The sequence below is a fragment of the Oryctolagus cuniculus genome, chromosome 2, assembly GCF_051225735.1.
Source record: "Oryctolagus cuniculus isolate XC-2025 breed Fujian yellow rabbit chromosome 2, ASM5122573v1, whole genome shotgun sequence".
NCBI classification, from domain to species: Eukaryota; Metazoa; Chordata; class Mammalia; order Lagomorpha; family Leporidae; genus Oryctolagus; species Oryctolagus cuniculus.
The window spans coordinates 118,298,895-118,320,757 of NC_142868.1; the positions used below are offsets into that span (position 1 = coordinate 118,298,895).

A 21,863-nucleotide genomic window follows, 5' to 3' on the forward strand; every position below is an offset into this window, starting at 1 on the left:
GCTGCTACATTTGATAACGAATACAGCAAGACTGCATCCAGCTTCCACAGTCCCAGATGCCAGGCAGGGTGCACAGACAGATCACATCCAAGCGCCGCCGTCTCGGGGCTCAAGCAATCAGACAATCTCGGGGTTAAAATTACTGTTGTATCGACGCTAATGCTAACACAATGATCCGTGTTCAAGTAGCCCTGGCCTCAAAGCACTTTCTGGGCATTTTCCATCCATTGAAAGGATGATTTTTTTTAAACGGCAGAGCTGAGAAAGTTGGCGCAGGGGCAGGTGCAGAGGATCCAAGTCACCGGCAGGGGAATTTTGGCTTGCCCACCATCCATCCGTAGCCCTCACTGAGCACCGTTAACCGGACTGGAGGTTTGTACTGACTCCACCTCCCCGTTCTGCCTAGTCACTCCACGTCCCGGCCCCGACTCCTCACCACGGCCTGGCCTTGAGCCACGCCTCCTTCCCCCGCCACGCCCCTCATCCGCGACCTGGCCCCGCCTCCACGCTCAAGCTTCCTCCCCGCTCTCCAGCTCCACGCACGAGCCCCGCCCTGAGCCCCGCCTCCACCCTAGCCCCGCCTCCACGCTCAGGCTCCCTCCCCGCTCTCTAGCTCCACGCCTGGGCCCCGCCCTGAGCCCCGCCTCCACCCTGGCCCCGCCTCCACGCTCAGGCTTCCTCCCCGCTCTCTAGATCCATGCCCGAGCCCCGCCCTGAGCCCCGCCTCCACCCTGGCCCCGCCTCCACGCTCAGGCATCCTCCCTGCTCTCTAGCTCCACGCCCGAGCCCCGCCCTGAGCCCCGCCTCCACCCCTGGCCCCGCCTCCACGCTCAGGCTCCCTCCCCGCTCCCTAGCTCCACGCCCGGGCCCCGCCCTGAGTTCCGCCTCCACCTCTGGCCCCGCCTCCACCCTGGCCCCGCCTCCACGCTCAGGCTTCCTCCCCGCTCTCTAGCTCCACGCCTGGGCCCCGCCCTGAGTCCCGCCTCCACGCTCAGGCTCCCTCCCCGCTCCCTAGCTCCACGCCTGGGCCCCGCCCTGAGCCCCGCCTCCACCCTGGCCCCGCCTCCACGCTCAGGCTCCCTCCCTGCTCTCTAGCTCCACGCCCGGGCCCCGCCCTGAGCCCCGCCTCCACACCCCGGCCCCGCTTCCCAGACTCGCGCCGGGTCTCCAGGCCCAGGCCGAAGCCCCTCCTCCATATCCCAGCCCGAGCCCCCACGCTCCCGTCGCCGACCCTCCTGCGGGGGGCGGAGTTGCAGGTGCGGGCCGGGGCGTGGCCGGCGTCTCGGGGCGCCAGGTGCGCCTTCTGTGTCAAGATGGCCGCCGCCTCTAGCGCGGCGGCTCGACTCCAGCGGGGCCGCCGCCGTCTCCCGGCCGGGTCTCCGCTGCTGGGCGTCGCCCTCGGCCTCCTGTGCTGGGCCCCGGCGGCTGTGGGCGCCGTTCCCGAGCTCGGGCTCTGGACAGAGACGGTCACCAACGTAAGTGTAGTGCGGGGGCCGAGGCGTGGCGCGGATCAGGCCCTCGCGGCTGGCGCGCTCATGCGGGCTTGCGCCGCGTCTGCTGACTCCTCGAGCCTCCTCTCGTGGCGCGCGGTGGGCGAGCAGCGCGGCTCCTCCGGCTCGACCCCGGCTGCGGGAGGAGCAGTCGGGCTGTGCAGGGCTTGCCCCGCCCTCAGCTGCCGCCGGTGCTCGCGGGGCGAGGGGCTCGCCGTGCCGCAGCCCTGACCCCTCGCTCTGCGCTGTCGTGTCAGGACCTGGTCTGTTCAGACCTCAGCCCAGAGCCCCCGCGGAGCGCAGGCGGCATCTCTGGGCTTCGCCTGTCCTTGCTGCGGCCCCGGGGGCACTCAGCGGCGTGTCCTGTCGGCCTAGACTTAGAGGCGCGCGTGCAGCTTCCGTGTTCTTTCGTGACGTGCACGCCTCTCTCCCCCTGTGGCTGCCTGCCTTTCTCTAGGGCTCCTCTACCGGTTCCGAGAGCGAGCGAGCGACAGTGCTTGTGCGTGTGCGTGTGCGCGCGCGCGTGTGGGGAGACCGGGCCCGGATGGTGCTCCAGGAGCATGGGCGGCTGGAAACTTCTCCCCAGGGCGGGCCCTTAGAGCTCTTGGCATCCAGTAGTTAGAGGACTTGGTGTGGGAGGAACGCAAGGGTAGGATTATGGAAAAGTCTTGCAAAAGAGACAGGAAGTCGGGAAGTGGCATGATCTTCTCTCGAGGGTCAGATGACTCATCACGCTCTGTTTGTGATGAGTATTTTCCACAAGCGTTCAAAGGATGTCCAAATTCTAAATGTGAAATTTATATTTTTAATTTCCTCAACCGGAAAAAAAGTAAGCAGGACCGGAGACCACAAATACTTCTCACAACTCGGGCTACACGGAGGAACCCATGCAGGAACCCTTAGGAACCTTTTGGACACCGTGCTGCTGCTGTTTCTTCCAGCACTCCGCTGGGTTGGTGTCCTGTTTTGTGCCATAACCTGCACTCCTCCACCATCGGATTTCTCTAAATCGTGGAAAGCAAAACATGATGAGCCACACCTCCGGTCTCCAGCTGCTTCGGTAGTGAAGGGGCCGGATCGTAAACTAAGACTGGAAGATTCTAGAAGTGAATCAGCTGCATGCACACTGTTATTGTGCTTGAGGGTACCTGTAAAAGTCTTGGCCAAAGTATCTGTCACATGGTGACGGTCCAAAGGCCATGGAGGGAGAGAAGTTTGTCCCTTGAGGGCCACAGAGCCTTCTGTCACGCTAGCTTTATTCCTGTGGGACTCAGGCCAAGGGTATAAAGCTTGTCTTTCCCTAGAGCAGCCTGATCTATACCCCATGTCATTACCAGAATCTTGTCCCTCAGACCGTGGAGAGAGAGTTGACCGCTCTTTCGTTTGTGCTGCAGATCTAGCAAGAGTCGGCTCTTGGGATGGTACAGTTCGGCCAGGAGTTTGAGCACCGCTGTGTGCCACGTGTGCCATGTGCAAGGCTGGTCACTGTTGCGGCTGTTGCCGAGATGAGTTTTAGACACAGCTGCGCTTCCCCAGAAACACACAGTGCTAGGGACAGGGGGTTCTTGAATGGGTAATTACAGTACGGGGCAGCCAGGGTGTGGCCCTGACCCAGCTTTCTGGAGGACCGCCCTGGCTGGGTGTTCCCTTGGCGAGGGAAAGGAGGACAGCGGAACAGCAGCTGTGGGGGCAAGTCTTGGGGTTTCTGCTGAGTGAGGTTCTGGCTAGAGGGGTCTCAGGTCACCAGAAGCCTTGCCTGCTAGAACTTGGCCGTGAGCCTGAGGCTGTGGATCGCCAACTCAGAGACCTAGGGACCAAGGCACCTGGTGGGTGGGCGGAGCGAGGCAGGGTCAGGACTCTTAAGGGGCAGCAGGGCGCACGGTGGGCTGCAGAGTGCAGCTGTGGGCGTGGCGCTCGGTTGGGCACTCCCTGGCAGGACAGGCACAGAATTGCCGGGCCTCCTTTTTAGACGGAGCTGGAAATCAGGTTCTTCCGTCAACTGCGGCCTTTGTCAGGTGTTTGATCTTAGTTGTACCGGCTGTGAAGCAGAGTGGTGCTAGAGAGGTGGAATGCCTGGCCCGGTGTGGGTTGCCCTGGGAACATTTCTGAGAAGGGGCTTTGGAGCTGGGAGTCAAGTAGTTGAAGAAACAGTGAGAGAGAAAGGTGGTTAAAGTGAGTTTTCAGGCTGACAGGAGGGCCTCCTGGGACAGGAAGAGGCTCATGCTTTTCAGGAACTGAAACACAAACACGGTTGCCAGAGGCATAACCCCTGCCCCATGAGTAACAGTTGGGAAGGGAGATAGTTGTTCATCAAAAGTACTTTCAAGGCAGACGTTTGGCCCACCAGATGTCTTTGACAGTCTATTTTAGTGTCTGGGTTTGATTCCTGGCTGCAGTTTACTGCTAATGTTCACCCTGGGATGCACAGGTAACTGGGTTTCAGGCACCCATGTGGGAGACCTGGGTTGCATTCCCAGCTCCTGGCTTTAGCGCTCTCTCACTCTCACTGTCGCTCTCTTTTGCTCTCTCTCGGGACAGTTGTGTCCCATGTGGTAGTTCCTGGTTTGAATCCTGACTGTTCCATTTCCCGTCCACTTTCTTGCTAGTGCGCATCCTGGGGGGCAGCAGATGGTGTCTCAAGTGCTTGGGTCTCTCTTCACCACACGGGAGACCTGGACTGAGTTCATGTTCTTGGCTTCAGCCTGGCCCAGCCCTGGCTGTTGTAGGCATTCAGGGAGTGAACCAGTGGATGAAAGATCTCTGTCCCTCTCTCCTTCTGCTTTCAATTTAAAAATGATGATAAAATTTTAAAATAACACATTCACATTCATGTAAGAGAGTAGTACAGAGTTGTATCATGTTTGAGATCACTCGAGGCAGGGGTACTCCTGGGAGTAGACATGTAGGACAAGATTGAAGCAAGTGTGTGGTCTAACCAGGTTTGTATGTTTTAAAAGTTCTCTGGTCAGAGGGAGACTTGCAAGGAATAGAACACTGCTTTCTGTAGAGTGAAACAATCTTTTTTTTTTTTTTTTTTTTTTTTTTGGACAGGCAGAGTGGACAGTGAGAGAGAGAGACAGAGAGAAAGGTCTTCCTTTTGCCGTTGGTTCACCCCTCAATGGCCACCGCGGCCGGCGCGCTGCAGCCTGGGCATTGCGCTGATCTGAAGGCAGGAGCCAGGTGCTTCTCCTGGTCTCCCATGCGGGTGCAGGGCCCAAGCACTTGGGCCATCCTCCACTGCACTCCCGGGCCACAACAGAGAGCTGGACTAGAAGTGGAGCAACCGGGACAGAATCCGGCGCCCCGACCAGGACTAGAACCCAGTGTGCCAGCACCGCAAGGCGGAGGATTAACCTATTGAGCCACGGCGCCGGCCGAAACAATCATTTTTTTAAAAGATTTATTTATTTATTTGAAAGGCAGAGTTAGAGGGAGAGACAGAAAAATCTTCCATCTGCTGGTTCACTCTCCAAATGGCCACAATGGCCAGAGCTGGGCCAGTCCAAAGCTGGGAGCCAGGAGCTTCTGGGTCTCCCATGTGGGTGCAGGGCCCAAGCACTGGAGCCATCTTCTGCCACTTTCCCGGGCGCATTAACAGGGAGCTGGATAGGAGGTAGAACAGCCGGGACTCAAACCGGTACCCATATGGGATGCTGGCATTGCAGGCGGCAGCTTTACTCATTGTGCCACAACACCAGTCCCTAAAACCTTTCTGAAACAGTAGAGAAAACAAGATCATTTTTAACAAGATCATTCTATATTTGTTTTTCATTTTAGAAATCAGGACCTTTGGTATTTAGAAAAACTATGTTTAACTCTACTGAGATCAAGTTTTCTGGTAAGTATAATCAATACAAATATAAATAGCATGTAATATAAATGAATATGTTAATGTCAACTACTGTAACATTATCATAGTTGACTAAATAAATGTAATATTTCTTTCCTGTATTTTAAGGTTTTCTTTTATTCCAGTTAAGGTTTGTTATTTTCAAGAATCGATTTATCTGATTCTCTTCCATAAAATGTAATGTGAATCATTCTTTAAACATTAAAGTCTAATAAAGTAGGCTTTTAAAAGCAAGAAAGGATTTGGTTTCTGTGGAATTTGCGTTGGAGTCCTAGATTTTAAAACCAGATAAATTCCTTTTATGAATATATGAAATGTCATAATTGTGATAAATCCTTTATGCCCCTTGAAAATTATGCATTTAATGTACATGCTAGCATGCTAGGAAATAAAAGTTGCCAGACATTAATCTGTGTTAGGGCTTAGGAGAGTGTAGGTATTTGTTAGGTGGATGCGGTCTTTTCTTTGCAAATACTTAGGGACCGAGACTACCAAGGTTTTACAGAATTTTTAACGGGTTTGCGTTAGATCGTGTTTGCTGCGACCGAGTCGTTTTAGCTGTTCCCAGTCCTGCGACGAGGAAAGTTGGTGAGCAGAGTTAGAGGCTCAGGCTAAGGAGCAGTGTTCATTATGCTGAGCCGACTGGCTTCCCTAGGATCCCAAGCCGTGTTGTTTTTCTCTGAGTGTCTGTGGGGTGATTCTGCCATTTGAGGGTCTTTGCTGAGGGCAGTTGGGCTGGCTCTCGGCTGGAAAGCAGAGGCGGTGTCCGGCAGCTCTGATTTCTTAGATGAGCAGTGTCGATAGGAGCACTGTGAGAGGAACTCGAGGTCCGAGGGAGGCGAGGGAAGAGTGTTGGCATCCCTTTGCTTTAATGAATTCATGTCTCAAAGTCTAGACAAACAGGCTTTAAAAGAACCTCAGACTGGTGCTCACAAATAACATGGTGGGGGGTGGGTGTGAGCCACTGAATCCCACAATTTGATTTTAAAACATCCTCCCGTAACGCCTACAGCTACAGTAACAGTACACTGTCGTCAGGGCAGTAATAGCATGTCTGAAGAATGGGGAGAGCGCCAGGATTCAGTAGCAAATACATAACGTAGCAGGTGGAAGCTCGCATTCTCCAGCAGCGGGGTTGGGGGAGACGGCTTCGTGGACCCTGGCTGCGTTGTGATGCGTGGCTGGCAGGTGTGGCTGCTGCATCTGCTTGCCTCCTCGTTCTGCTGCCATGCTCATCCGGCAGCCTTGTCACCGCTGCGGGGCTACAGGAGAGCGTGCGGGAGGGAGGCAGTTAGCTGATCATTATGCATCCACTTTCCAGGTTCTGTGTGTTCCAAGGGAGTTACTGGGCATTCTGGTTTATACGCCTGTCTTGGTATTGAAGGATGGTGTGAGGCTGAGGGCCTGTGTTCTCACAGGACCAAATTTTAGTGTCTGCAGAGCTAAGCACTGTCCGTTGGATATGTGTCCATGCAGTACATCTGTCTTTCCCTTAGGGGCCCCTCTTCCGCAGCCCAATTCAGGGTTCCATCATGTTGAATCAGTGTTGAAAATCTCATAATGAAGTTTTCTGTATTAGCAGAATAGAGGAAATACACCATGGAGCCATCTGAATACATACAGAAAAAGTGCTTTAAAAAATTAAACACTTATCCATGATTTAAAAAAAAAAAAAAACTCTGAGAAAACTAGAAGTAAAAGGAGACTTCTTCAACATGGTGAAGGACATCTACGAAAAATCTAATAGCTAACATCACCCTGTTAGTTCTCCCCAGACTGATGGATTCAGTTTCATCGTAATCCAAATCTAAGCAGGCATTTATATGAGAGACGTGGAGACAGAGAACTCTCACCTGCTGGTTCACTGCCCAGATGGCCACCACGGGCTGGGCAGGGGCCAGGACTGGAACTGGGAATCAGAACCACAATCCAGGTCTCCCACATGGCTGGCAGGAACCCGGTGAGGTGAGCCATCAGCACTGCCTCCTAGGGTCTGCATTGGCAGGAAGCTGGAGTCAAGGGCCAGAGCCAGGAATCAAATCCAGGTGTCCTGGTGAGACATGGACTTCTTAACTGCCAGGCTGCACGCCTGCTCCCACCAAAACAATTGTGAAAAAGAGCAAGGTTGAAGGGCTTTTGCTGTCTCATTTCAAAGCTATAACGGTCTTAGTAGTGTGGTTCTGGCATAGGGACAGACATAGAGAACATGAATGAGTGGAAAGGTCAGAAACAAACCCATGCATAGAAGGTCGATTGATTTTCAACAAATGGGCCAAGAGAATTCATTACAGAAAGCATGGTCTGTTTTAACAACTGGATATCTGTGTGGAAAAAATAAATCTCAACTGTTAGCTTTGCTCATGGACTTAGACACTGTATCCCCACCTCTCTGTCCTTCGCTTTTGGGGCTACATTTACACATATGTTAGACCATTTGCTGTTGCCCACAGGTCACTAAGACCCTTTTAAATGTTTTCAGTCTCTTCATTTTTGTGTTTCATTTTGGATACAGTCATGTGTCATTTAACAATGGAAATCTGTTCTAAGACATGACTTTTTGGGTGATTCTGTCACTGTGCGAACATCGTGGAGTGTACTTACACACACTAAGAGGGCAGTGGTGTCACTATACACAGTATACTCTTATGTCGCCGCTCTCATATGCCATCCATCTGTGGTTGAAGCATCAGTGACTGAAATGTTGTTTGGCACATGTCAGTGTTTACATTACTTTGTCATTAAATTCACTGTTCTGTAAGACTTAGTCTGCTGTTAGTCTCATACAGTGATCTTTTTATTTTGGGTCTTATTTTAAAGATTTATTTATTTATTTATTTATTCATTTGAAAGGCAGAGTGATAGAAAGAGGAGAGACAGAGAGAGATCTTCCATCAGCTGAATTCACTCCCCAAATGGCCTCAACAACCAAGTCTGGGCCAGGCTGAAGCCAGGAGCCAGGAATTTCCTCCTGGTCTGCCACGTGGATGGCAGAGGCCCAAGCACTTGGGCCATTTTTCACTGCCTTCCCTGGTACATTAGCAAGAAGCTGGATCAGAAGAGGAGCAGCTGGGCATTGAACAGCACTCCAGTATGGGATGTGGGCACTGCAGGTGGCAGCTTAACCTGTGCCACAGCGCCAGCTCCTGTACTTTTTTTTTAACTGTAGGAAATTGACTTCTTTTTATATCACTTCTCTCAGTATTTTCATATTTTCCTTTATTAAGTATATGGAACATGTTCTCTAATTTTATATTCTTGTCTGCTGATTCTGTCATCTTTGACATGTTGACTGCTTGTCAAATTCTTCTGTTTTGTATACCTAGCCTTTTTATTTGGATGGTGGATGTTAAGAATTTTGCATTCTTGAGTGCTAGTCATGCCGTATTCCTTAAAGGCAACTTTGTTTTAGCAGACAGTTTCTGTGTGCCAGTTTGATCCCTTGCAGTTTCAGTTTTTTTTTTTTATTTTTTTATTTATTTTTTTTTTTTTTGACAGGCAGAGTGGATAGTGAGAGAGAGAGACAGAGAGAAAGGTCTTCCTTTTTTGCCGTTGGTTCACCCTCCAATGGCCGCCGAGGCCGGCGCGCTGCGGCCGGCGCACCGCGCTGATCCGATGGCAGGAGCCAGGAGCCAGGTGCTTTTTTCCTGGTCTCCCGTGGGGTGCAGGGCCCAAGCACCTGGGCCATCCTCCACTGCACTCCCTGGCCACAGCAGAGGGCTGGCCTGGAAGAGGGGCAACCGGGACAGAATCCGGCGCCCCGACCGGGACTAGAACCCGGTGTGCCGGCGCCGCTAGGCGGAGGATTAGCCTAGTGAGCCGCGGCGCCGGCCGGCAGTTTCAGTTTTTAAGTTCTTTTAGGATGAATCAGGAGTAGCCTTTACTCCATAGCTAACCTAGCCCCATTTCTAATATGGTTTTCCTACATCTCTCCTGAGTGCTTGGTGTATTTAATGAGGTCTCTCCACTTGGCAAGTGGAAATGCAGTTTCCAGCTCTGTGGGCGTGGGCAGTTGTTGGGCTTCTTAGGCACCGGTAGGTTTCCCTTTAGCCCAAGATGCAAGGAGGTTGCTAGGCAGATTTCTCTTACTCATCCTCTGTGTAGTTTCCGTCTCTTGGGTACTCTGCCCCAGAAATTCTACCAGCCTTCACCTCTTGACCTTCTGTCTCTGGGCTCAGTTTGGGCCCCCTCTGTGTGGTTACCAGCCATTAAAATAACTCCCAATGAACTCTGCCTCCCAGTATGTTCAGCACTTGGAGTCTGAGTGACCAGTGGGCTGTGGCATGTCGCTCCTGAAGCTGGGTTCTTCTTTGCTGTTTCTCTGACTGTCTGCTCTGGGGGAAGCTAGCTGCCATGTTGCCTGGACTTTTCCAGTAGAGTTTTCTCTTAACTCTAGAGTTAACCCTTTCCAGTCTGTCTCAGCATGTCATCTTCCCAACCTGGGACATTTGTGGTGCTTCATGGCATTGCAAGTAAAAGTCCAGCTCCTTAGCAGGGCTTAAGACTGTTTTTGGATTTCCTCCAGCACTCTTCTCCAGCTTCGGCGCTTCCCCACTTCCCGAGTGTGTGTCCGAACCATAGTGGGGCTTTCCGGTGGTCATGCCCATGTCCTGCTCTCACTCCCCTGGACATTTGCATACCATCCACCCTCCTTACCTTACCTTCAAGTTGTGGGCCTCCTCCTCCAGCAAGCCTGCCTGTACCCGCTTCTGCAGGTGTCCTAGACTATGGTTGGTGCCTACCCAGTGCTTCCTAGACATGCTGTTGTCAGCCTTATTGAAAGGGCCTGTTCAATGTTAACCCTTCTTAGTACCTTTTAGGTCATGGTTTAGAGTTGTTACCCTAATGTCCTTTCCTGGAACTCAGCAGGGGCCTCGTTTAGTATATTTTGAATGAATAAGTGAGAAGAACGTTTGAAAGTGAGCCAAACAGTGACTTAGCATATCAGTCTACTTGATTGATTCTAACTTTGGACTCCTTGATTAAATGAACTGTATTACAGTAACTTTTGGTTAATTATAATAATTAAAAATTTAAGAAATTTATCTGTCTCATTTTGCAGTGATGTTTTGGAGAAATTAGGTAGTATCCTACTTATTGTTACATTGAAGTAGCTTATTTTAATTTGCATATCAGAGCTAAGTTTATGTCACTGTGTGTGTATATATATATATTATTAATATAATATATAAATAAGATTTTCTTTTTCTCAACAGTTAAGTCATTCAGTTGTTCCGGGCCTGTGAAGTTTACCATAGAGTGGCATTTGAAGTATCATACCTGTCACAATGAATACTCTGAGCTGGAAGTAAGTAAAGGAGAAGTCCTCAATGAATGTAAAGCTATGAAGGAAAACTTAGGAGTGTAAAGATTTTTATTAACTCATCAGGTGAGGAGGCTAGAAAGAGAGATTGTAGGTTTAGAAACACCACAGATAATATTGAGATTTAAGGCAATAAATCAAAGTATGTTCTGGAAGACCACAAGCTTGTAGTTTCCCTGGGAGTAACTTATGAAAAATGTAAGTAAAATTTAAATCAGACATGTAGGAGCCATCATCAATAACCAGACTATGGATCGCACACAAATAAAAAGCTTCATTTGAGAAGGAACTGTGAAAGTTTCACTTTATTCAAGAAAATTAGTTCCTGGGAACCTGGGACAGCAGTGAGTACAAGCAGGTCTCGGGAGAGGAGAAGGGAGACAGCTGGGGAAGGCAGAGAGAAGAGGACAGAGGCGTCTGGGAGGGGCTGCTCCTGCCCTGGCTTGGAGCACGGGCTCCGTGGCTCTCAGCCGCGTGTTTCTTCGAGGATTCCAGCGGCGGGTGCTTGGGATTACATCCTTTTCAGCTTCTCTGGATCTGCTTGACTTCCAGTTTGGATAAGATGTGGGTTTCCATATTTTTATTAGTATTATCTTCCCATTTGGAGTGGAAGATGGCGTTCTCCTTGTATGTTGCCCTTTCGGCTTTGTCCCTGGCCATTTGACCCTTTCACACTGAATGAGTGCATGTTTCCTGAGAACAGGGGTGCTTGCTTAGATGAGCCTGGTCGCTGCATTCAGGAAATTTAACATTGGTGCGTGTGTTAGTCAGCTTTTTATCACTGTAACACGTATCTGGGAGAAGCTGCCTTTGAAGGAAAAAGGCCTTGTTTTGGTTCACAGATTTACAGCCCACAATTGGCATCTGATGAGGACAGTGGACAGTGAAACACGTGCAGAGAAAGGCTCGTGTGATGAGTCAGGAAGCAGAGAGAGCAGCTGGGCCCCACTCAGCTGCTGCACCCAGCTGTCTCAGGACACATCCCAGGGACCTAGGAACTCCCACTAGGCCCACCTCGTAGGCACCACATCAGATCTCTCTACCCTTAGTCCATTAAGCCTCAAGCTTTCAATTCTGGGAATATTTCAGTGACATTTATTTTGACATTACCGTAAGTGGTATGTCTATTGCACAATTAATTTGAAAGAGTGATGGCAAGAGAGAGAAAGATCTTCCATCCATCCACTGTTTCACTGCCCAGATGGCCACAACAGCGAGGACTGAGCTGGCCAGAGCCAGAAGCTTCATCCAAGTCTCTATGGGTGCAGGAGCCCAGACACTTGGGCCATCTTCTGCTGCTTTTCTCACACCTTTAACAGGAAGCTGGATTGGAAGTGGAGCAGCCAGGACACCAATCAGTGCCCATGTGGGATGCCGGCATCACAGGTGGTGGCTTTACCTGCTGTACCACAATACCAACCCACCTAAAGTTTTTATAATGGGTTAAACATTAACAATAATCCACTAACCATTAACCTAAGACTTTGGGGACCAAGACTTTAACATGTGGGCCTTTGGACGACACTCAAACTAATATCCAATACAGACATTACTGAAATTTCACCAGTATCACAATAATGTCTTTGGTAACAGGTTTTTTCCTGGTACAGCAGAATCCAATCCAAGAGCATGTATATTCCCTTTGTTTTTGTTTTTAGTTGCTGAAATCTGGAGCAATTTTTTTTTCCTTTTGGCTCTTTTATGATATTGATATTTTTGTAAAAAGTCCCTTAGTTTGAGTATTTCTGATGTTTCCTCATGATCACATAAAGGTTGTATATTTTTTACCAGAAAACCACAGATACTGTTTTTTTCCCCATTTTTGATAATATTAATTTGATCAGTTAAGGAGGTAACTGGATTTGTCCACTGTAAAGTCACTACTTCCAATTTGTGAGGAAATAACTTTTTTTTTTTTTTTTTTTTGACAGGCAGAGTGGACAGTGAGAGACAGAGAGAAAGGTCTTCCTTTGCCGTTGGTTCACCCTCCAATGGCCTTACCGCGCTGATCTGATGGCAGGAGCCAGGTGCTTCTCCTGGTCTCCCATGGGGTGCAGGGCCCAAGCACTTGGGCCATCCTCCACTGCATTCCCGGGCCACAACAGAGAGCTGGCCTGGAAGAGGGGCAACCGGGACAGAATCCAGTGCCCTGACCGGGACTAGAACCCGGTGTGCCGGTTCCGCTAGGTGGAGGATTAGCCTAGTGAGCCGCGGTGCCGGCCGGAAATAACTTTGGAAGCTATTAAGTACTGTGTTTTCATCAGACGTTCAGCTGCCTGCTTTAGCATCCTGTCAGGATTCTTGCCTGAGGAATCTGTTATTACTAGGAAGATTGGCAAATGGTGATTTTTCTAATTCCATATTCTCTTCTTTTATTTTTTTTTTTAAGAAGTGACTTGGGGATATTTAGAGTTAGAAATTTTTTTTTTTTTTAAGATTTTTTATTTGAAAGAGTTACATACACAGAGAGAGAGGGAGAGAGAGGTCTTCCATCAGCTGGTTCACTCCCCAGATGGCCGCAATGGCCAGAGCTGCGCCAATCCAAAGTCAGGAGCCAGGAGCTTCTTCTGAGTCTCCCACGTGGGTTCAGGAGCCCAAGGACTCGGGCCATCTTCTACTGCTTTCCCAGGCCATAGCAGAAAGCCGAATGGGAAGTGGAGCAGCCAGGTCTCGAACTGGCATCCATGTGGCATGCCGGCACTTCAAGCCAGGGGGTTAACCAGCTGCGCCACAGTGCCGGCATCCCATATTCTCTTCTACATTTATTAACATTCTGCTCTGTGGATGAACTCTCCCTTTTCCTTTGTCTTATCTATCAATCAATGAATCATCAGTTTGGATATACTGATTTTTACTTTGTTATATAAGTTGTAATCTCACTGCTTTTATTTCTTTTGTTCAAATTGTCCTATGTGTGATCGCACATAACTTTTCTTGCTGATGGGGAGCTGCTGTTAAGAGCTTGGCTTATTCATCCATTCTAGCCTGCAAGGAACCTCAGACTGATGCTGGATAAGTGAGCGCTCCCTGTCTCAGCTCACTGGCTGCCTTGCTTTGTGCTACTGTTTGGTGTATCTTTTTCTTTGTCCTTGAGTGCTGCTTGCTTTCCTGGTAAAATCTCTTGCACATGAGATAAAATAGAAGTAGCCCCAAGGCAAAGTGTGTTCCATTTCTCTGGGAACTATTTCCTTGTGGTGGTATCTTAAGCCCTTTTTTTTTTTTATGTAAGATTATGTTTGTTTTATGTATTACTGTAAACACATTGGGATAGTTAAAATGATAAGATTATGTCTGTTATACTTAACATAAAATTCAAAACTTGTTCTCCTTGGTATTTATTGTATGTATCTTCACATATTCCAAGCTTGAGTAAACTTTTGACATTATTTTAAATATTAAGTTTATTTTTTTTTCTAGGATAAGGAGTGTGGGAATAAATTATAACATAGAGTTTTATCTTGGGTAGGAGCTGGCCCGGAAGCATGAACTCCGTGCCGATGAAGACTTTTGTGGTGTGTATTTCAAGAACGTTGACTGTTGGACAACAAAAAATGAAAACTTAGATTGCAATAGTGATTTACAGGTGTTCCCTTCATTGAATGTGAGTACCCCTCCCTCCATGTTAAAATAGAGTTTCTTTTATTCTCAGTGGATATAAGTATTGCCTAGTGTTCTGTCAGAGTTCTGATTGAGAGAGGTGTGCAGTGTGCCCATTTTAGCTTTGCCGTGTGTGTGTGTGTGTGTGTGTGTGATGGTGCATGATAGAAGCACTCTATATCTTTGCACTTCTTCGTAGCAACATCCCTGTGAGAGTCTCTTGTGATCCACTGTCTCCAATTTATTTCTCGTTCTTTCTTCTCTCCAGCGCTCTCAGACCTTTGCCCCCAGCATCCCATCAGAATAATTCTTGTCTAGGTCCCTAGTGACCTCCGTGTTGTAAAGTTTGGTGATGTGATTCTTCCCAAAGGTCTTTTCCTGCCAGCATTCACTCCCTTGAACCCACTGCTTCTTCTTGCCTCACCTCTTCCCTCTCCCAGCTGGGAGGTCACATCCTGCAGTGCTAACAGCACTCATCCCGAGTACTGCGGTTGGGATCATGTTAACCTGATTTTTAATCTTTAAATTCTGAAATGAAAAGATATGTCTTAGTAAAGAATTTCAAGTTCTTTTAAAAATTTAAGTTAAAGTGAAATAAACATAGAGAAAAGTACCGGTAAATGTTCACCTTGAATTTTCATGCACGGAACATTTTGGTACCTGGAAGCCCCTTTTAGTTTCTAACATTCTCCCCGTGAATGGTGACCACTGTCCAACAGTGACCACACTATTAAGGAAATTATTTTTACGAAGCAGAATTTTGTTACTCATGTTTAGGATACTGAGGTTTGTCGGCAGAATGCTCACTTTTACATCTTTATTTTCTTCCTAATGCATTTTTCTTGTTAGAACTACTTTTTTTTTCATAGAAATGCAGCAGTATAAAATGGAATTATTTTACTCTTTTTTTCTTTCCAGAATAAAGAACTAACAACAAATGTCAGAAATGTTTCCAACCAGGAAGGATCCATGGTAAGCCGTTTTGCTTATGTTTAAATCAAATATACACCAATTATAGTATGATTGAAAAAAACGTTGGGGCTGGTGTTGTAGTACAGTGGGTTAAGTCAGTGCATCCCATAATGGAGTGCTGGTTCAGGTTCTGGCTGCTCTGCTTCCAGTCCAGCTATGGACTGCTATGATCCAAAGCCAGAAGCCAGGAGACTTTTCCAGGTCTCCCATGCTGGTGCAGGGGCTCAAGGACTTGGGCCAACTTCCACTGCTTTAACAGGCCACATCAGGGAGCTGGATGAGAAGTGGAACAGCTGGGACTCGAACCAGCACCCACATGGGATGCTGGCACTCTAAGCCAGGGCTTTAACCCACTGTGCCGCAGCGCTGGCCCCTATAAGTTGTAATTTAAGATCAGCTTCTGTACGGTTTTCCATTTCTGACTAAGCAAGGTAGCGTAGTAGTCAGCTGTTGTCACTGCAGATATAAAGACATGGGTAGAGATCATGAACGCAGCACTGGCGGAGGGAAGTGTTGGTGTCTGGGGCGTTACTAGGAGACTGGAAGCAGTCTTAGGAGAGCTTCATGGCTGCTTTCACACTGTGACTTCACGTCTCCTCCCCAAACATTTTAAAGAGAGCCCTGCTAATGGAAAGGCGTTCACTGTGCAGTGGCCAGGACTGAAGCTGTCCCAGATCGCAGGAGTGAGAAATGGAAGGAAGGGGTAGGAAGTACTCAGGAAGGTAAACTGAAACATTCAGTCCAGTTATGTGGGGGTGGTGGAGGAGTCACTGGTGTTCTCGCAGGCAGTTGGATTCCTCGGTAGGGCTTAAGTAGTAGTATCTCCAGGGCTTTGAATCATTGAGCCTATATACAGTCAGCCCCTGTATGAGTGGGTCCTGTGCCTGTGAATTCAGCCAACCTGGGATTGAAAATATTCTGGAAAAAAAAAATCTGTGCTAAACACCTGTAGACATTTTTCTTTTCGTTCTTGCCTAAACAATACTGTGTAATTACTGTTTCTGTGACATGTGCATGAGATTAAGTATCACACGTGATGCAGGAGGACTGAGAGTGCACAGGAAGATGCGCAGAGGTGTTTGAGGTGCTGCGCCTTTCTGCACAGGGAACTTGAGTGTCTGCAGCTTGTGCCCTCCACAGGACGGGGCATCTAGGCTGCACTGAACCTGACATTTCTGACAGTGCTGTCTGACTGCTTCCTCCTCCAGTTCAATTATTTTAAATGCTCATTTCATTAAAACCAAGTGCCTGATAATATTAAGGTAAAATAGGAAAAGAATAACTATTTGCTATTTCAAAGGCTGATTGTCTGGCTTAATTGGTTTATGCTGTGTCTATGTGTTGAAGAGTCATACCGTCTCCACAAAAATGTATTACATGTCAATCAAGCTTTTTAAATAAAAATTTCTGGACACTTGGCCTAATGGCTTAAGTCACTGCTTGGGATGCCCACATTCCACATTGGGGTGGCTGGTTCGAGTACCAGCTGTTCTGCTTCTGAGCCAGCATCCTGCTCCATGGCTCAAGTGCTTGGATCCCTGCCACCCACATGGAAGACCTGGATGGAGTTCTCCACGCTTGTCCTTGGCCTGGTCCAGCCCTGGCTGTTAAGGGCATTTGGGGAGTGAATCAGCAGATAGAAAATCTCTTCCTCTCTTTGCCTTTCAAATAGAATGAAAATAAATAATTTTTTAAAAATATTTAAATGATAATATCAAATAAAGCAAAATGGTAATGTCAGGGAGAACTTAAAGGAATAGAAAAGGTAAGAAACACTGGAGAGTGAAAGGGGCTCTCCCGCTTGGGGTCTGAGGATGGAGGTGAACATGGGGCCGTGCCTCTCCTTCCTCCACCTTCCGTTCCTTTGCTCAGTCCTGTTTGTGTTTTTAAAAAATCAACCCAATTCAGTGACCAAAATTTAAGTGTGGTAGACAGTTGTGAATTGCTTCTCATAAAGCAATTCGTTAAGAATAGTAAAAGATTTTTTTCTCTGTTTCAGGATGTTGTAGCCAGAACACAGAGAGATGGGTTTCATATCTTTATTGTATCTATTAAAACAGAAAAAACAGATGCAAACTGGAATTTGAATGGTAAAGTTGCATGCGTGTTTACTCTCTACAGTTTCTCTAGTCTGCATTTTCATCATTGACCTGAGTGTGCATTCTCTGTTAAAGACTCATCATTCTTTATGCTTGTCTTAATGCTGATATTGTTTTTCTAATGGATTGAAAATTTCACGCTGTTGAACTTTAAAAATTAACTTTTTAGTTGACAAGTAATTATGTGTATTTAAGATAAATTTTGAAGTTCATAGTGGGATATAAAATTCTTCATCCCTTCAGATTAAGAAACTTTTTTTTTACATGTAGAAATGAGTAGGCGACATTGTAATTTTATTTAAAGTAGCTTATATTCTCCATTTCTTATAAATGGCCAACATTGGGGGTTTTAGAATTTCTGTTACTTACAAAGTTTATTTTAAAGGACCTGGCGCCCAGGGGTATAGAAGTAGCACTCTGCCAGCTGTGGCTTCGATGGTCTGTGTGCTCTCCAGCCCCCACCAGAGCTGGAGCCTCTGCCCTGTGAGCTGTAGTTGTCTAGTGCTGGCAAGAAAGAGTAGGCTCATAGTAAGCCACTTTCGAGGGAATGAACACTTTCACGTGTCCCAGAGTTGCTTTGGCTGATGTTTTCCAGAGGGAGTGTTTGCTGGACCAGCTGTAGCCATAAAGCCCCAAATAAAAAGGCCAGGGAGTTCGCATGTTGCTCAGATTGACCCACTGGGACATAGAGGTGAAGTCAAGCTTGGCTTCTGAGTGCCCAGTCCAGTGGCCGGGTGGGGAGTGGAACCAAAAACCAGTGAGGAGATCCAGACAGTGCTGCAGAGGAGGCAGGGCCGCAGGGCCACAGGGCCCATGGAGGGGAGCAGGGGGAGGAGGCTGTTCTGTGAGAGTGTAGAGAGAGAGGGCTTTTCTCCTGGAGGCTGGTCGTGGGCCAGGCTGTGCTAAGTGGAGCGGGCAGAACCTTGATGCCAGTCTGCCACCTGGCTGTCTTAGTCCATCTGTGCTGCTGTCACAAAGTCCCTGACACTCAGGACCTGATAAAGAATAAGCTTTAGAGGCTGAGGAGTCCAAGTTCCAGGCGCCAGCAAGTTTGGTGTCTGGGAGGGCCCCAGTGTCTGCTTCCAGGATGGCACCTTGAACTGTGTTCTTACCTGGTGGAAGAGCAAACATAGGCTTAGGCCAGTGCCTTCCAGCCGCTCTTTTGAGTCACTAATCCATTCATAAAGGACTTCCCCCAAAAGCCCCACCCCTCAAGAGCAGCTCCATGGGGATTAAGTTTCATTGCGGGGCTTTTTGGGGACATTCAGACCATGTCGCACTAGCCCTCGCTCCTTTCTTTCCCAGGCTTGTGTCTCCCCTGACATCAGCAGGCCGGTTACTACCTGGAGCTGTCGCTGAGCCTGTGTGTCTTGTTCAGCACTTGGCCCTCTGTTCATTATTATCAGTCTAGATGCCTGAGTTAGAAATTCATCCCAAGTTACATGAAACAAGACCAGGGCTGCAGTGAAATTAGTGAATCAGCCAGAGGTCCAGTCTGAGGCTGTTTGGTAGCCGGTGATAGTGCACTTCCTGTAGAAGGTTTCATTTGGCACAGATTTTTATAATAGTGTGTACACAAGGAAAAGTATCCTGGTCAGATTACATAATCAGACAGTTGCTAACTAGCCAGAACCTTGTGTGTACTGAGTAAACTTCAGCATGTGTTAGTATGGCTGGTGTTCTTGGCATTCTCTGGGAAATGAGCTTACTCTTGAAGACTTAAGAAGACTGATCATTAACTCTTTGATTTCTTCTCCTCCATCCCTGCCGTCAACATCACCAGTCTCTCTTTCTATGATGGGACCACATGGGTATATCTCTGCGTCAGACTGGCCTCTGATGATTGTGAGTATTTTTCATCTTTTCTCCTTTTCTTAACACACGTCTTATAGTCTGCTTGGAAAATGTAAAACGTAGGAACTTGGTGGTGGTCATCCCTTGGTAGCAAATGCTCAGACATGTTCTCTGTATCTGGTCCCGGAGTGAGAAGTGAAGGGTCGGACACGTCAGTGTTGACATTCTGTGCCAGGTGATCTTCACTGACAAAAATTACCTCTCTCCCTGCAGTTTTACATGGTGATGTGCATTGTTTATATATTATATGGCGTGCTCTGGCTGATGTGGTCTGCCTGTTATTGGAAAGATATATTAAGGATCCAGTTCTGGATTGCAGCTGTTATTTTCCTGGGAATGCTAGAAAAAGCTGTTTTTTACACAGAATACCAGAACATCAACAGCACTGGCCTGTCAAGTGAGTTTGACTGTCTCCTTCCGTCTAATGTGATCTAATGTCTCCTAGCATTTGTGAGCAGAGCTGTGGCAGTCTGTCTGCCTGCCTTCGTGTGGTGGTTTGGAAAAAGCCCTGTTACAGATGAGGAGGGAAGACGAATGGAGAATGTCAGCGTGGGGCCCTCCTCTGGGCTAGCAGCGCGTGTTCTCTTTATTTCCTGTTTTCCTTTGTGTTGCCTTTCTCCTCACTTTCCTCCTTGGAAAAAGAAAATTCCCATCCCCTCAAGTTTAGCTTGGGTTAGAAGAACATCAGGTTCTGGGCAGGGCAGGACTTCAGGTGCTGCCAGTCCCTTTCACATTCCCCTCCCTCCCCAGTCTTCTTTTCCCTTGTCTCCCAGAAAGGAAGAGAGAGGCATCTTCCATAGGGAGTATAATGCGGGGGGTTGGCTGACGCCTGCAGCCTTCTTGCACCCACCTGCCCACTCTTTGAAGCGCTCTGCGTGGCCAGTGGATGCCCCACCATCACCGCTTCTACCGGGAGCAGTGTGAGCAGGCGGTGTGGAGGTGTGCCCGGGTTCTAGAAGGTAGACGGAAAAAAGGACAGGGAAGTCAAGTGTGATTTCCCCCACTGGGCCTCTGGCAGGGAGAGCTCCAAGGGTTGAGCATGCTCAAGAGAACTGTGGAGTGATCAGTTACAAATGATCTTAGTGCAGTTTCTAAAGGCAAGGTTACGCCTGCCATTTGTTTATTTTTGTTTTTCTGTCTTTATTTCAGAGTTGGAAAAACAGGGAGAGCTCCCATTTGCTGGTTCATTCCCCGAATGCCTGCTACAGCCAGGGTTGGGCTGAGCTGGGCTGGAGCTGGGAATCTGGAACTCAATCCGGGTCCCCCACATAGGTGGCAGGTGCTTAGTTACTTGAGCCATTACTGCTGCTTCCCAAGGTCTGCATCAGCAGGAAGCTGGTACCTGGAGCCAGACCCAAGAGTTGAACCCAGCTACACTCATCTGGGATACTAGCATCTTAAATGGCATCTTAACTGCTAGGCCAAATGCCTGCCCTATTCTGTTTATTTAAGGATATTCCAGAGGGGCTGGTGTTGTGGCATGGTTAAGCCACCACCTGCGATGCCAGTATCCCATACAAGCTCCTGTTCAAGTCTCAGCTGCTCCACTTCTGATCCAACTCCCTGCTTATGTATCCAGGGAACACAGCAGAGGACGGCCCAACTGCTTGTGTCCCTGCCACTCACATGGGAGACCTGGAGGAATCTCTTGGTTCCTGATGTTGGCCTGGCCTGACCATTGCAGCCATTTAGGGAGTGAATCAGTGGGCGGAAGAAATCTCTGTCTCTTCTCTCAGTCACTCTGCATTTCAAATAAATACATAAATTAAAAAAAAAAAAAAATTCCAGAAAAGAGAAGTGAGTTGGGGGGGAGGGGCATCCTATATTGGAGTGCTGATTTGAGCCCCAGCTACTCTGCTTCTGATCCAGCTCCCTGCCAGTGATCCTGGGAAAATGGTAGAAGATGGCCCGAGTGCCTGGCCCCATGTGGGAGACCCGGAAGGAGCTCCTGGTTCTGGCATGGCCCAGCCCTGACAGTTGTGGCCATTCGTGGAGTGAACCAGCTGATGGAAGATCTCTGACTCTCTGTTTCCCTCTCTCTCTGTCACTCTGCCTTTCGAATAAATAAATAAAGTCTTAATTAAAAAAAGAAAAAGAAAAATGAGTTGAAATTTACCACAAAACATCCCAAGGGAAGAAGATGGGAGGGAGGTTCAGGGAGACAGGCTCCAGCTGATAGAACGTAGTCGTGCTGCTGAGACACAGGGCGACGTCGGCAGGAGGTGGCAAGTTCCCTTCGGCCAGTGAGCCTGAGGTCATGTGGTTGTGGCCCGTGCATGTGAGAATCCTGCTTGGCAGCCTTTGGATCTGCACACAGTGAATTGTTTTTTTTTCCTCCCCTCAGCCCAAGGTTTATTGGTGTTTGCAGAGTTGATATCGGCAGTTAAGAGGACCTTGGCTCGCCTGCTCGTGATCATCGTGAGCCTGGGCTATGGCATTGTGAAGTGAGTATTGGTGTGTTGAAGATGCTGCGAGTCTGCAGCCCAGTGGTTCAGCCCCTCTGCGCTGTGAAAGTTTCCGTGTCATGCAGACCCCTCAGGGAAAAAATCGGCAAGCACGTGCTTTTATAGTTAGGTGAATAAGTCATCATCTTTAAGGAAATGGAAACATCTAAAATGGTTCTTGAAGGTCAAACTGTTTTCTGGACAGTACAGTTTAGCTTTTATAACTTACATGAGTGT

At 48.4% G+C, this 21,863-nt stretch overlaps 1 protein-coding gene across 2 annotated transcripts in view; it reads left to right on the forward strand.

The window, feature by feature from the left end:
* The first annotated feature begins 1,106 nt into the window (after positions 1 to 1,106).
* Positions 1,107 to 21,863, forward strand: part of TMEM87B (transmembrane protein 87B) — a 54,392-nt gene continuing 33,635 nt past the window's right edge. The window contains exons 1-9 of one of the 2 annotated variants that reach the window (XM_051842675.3): positions 1,107 to 1,475; positions 5,268 to 5,328; positions 10,554 to 10,645; positions 14,127 to 14,261; positions 15,176 to 15,229; positions 17,229 to 17,319; positions 19,112 to 19,173; positions 19,396 to 19,579; positions 21,527 to 21,626. In XM_051842675.3, coding sequence (XP_051698635.1) covers positions 1,314 to 1,475; positions 5,268 to 5,328; positions 10,554 to 10,645; positions 14,127 to 14,261; positions 15,176 to 15,229; positions 17,229 to 17,319; positions 19,112 to 19,173; positions 19,396 to 19,579; positions 21,527 to 21,626 — 941 coding nt within the window. In that variant the 5' untranslated portion in view covers positions 1,107 to 1,313. The remainder of the gene's footprint in view (positions 1,476 to 5,267; positions 5,329 to 10,553; positions 10,646 to 14,126; positions 14,262 to 15,175; positions 15,230 to 17,228; positions 17,320 to 19,111; positions 19,174 to 19,395; positions 19,580 to 21,526; positions 21,627 to 21,863) is intronic. The other variant, XM_008254058.4, reaches the window with a different exon arrangement.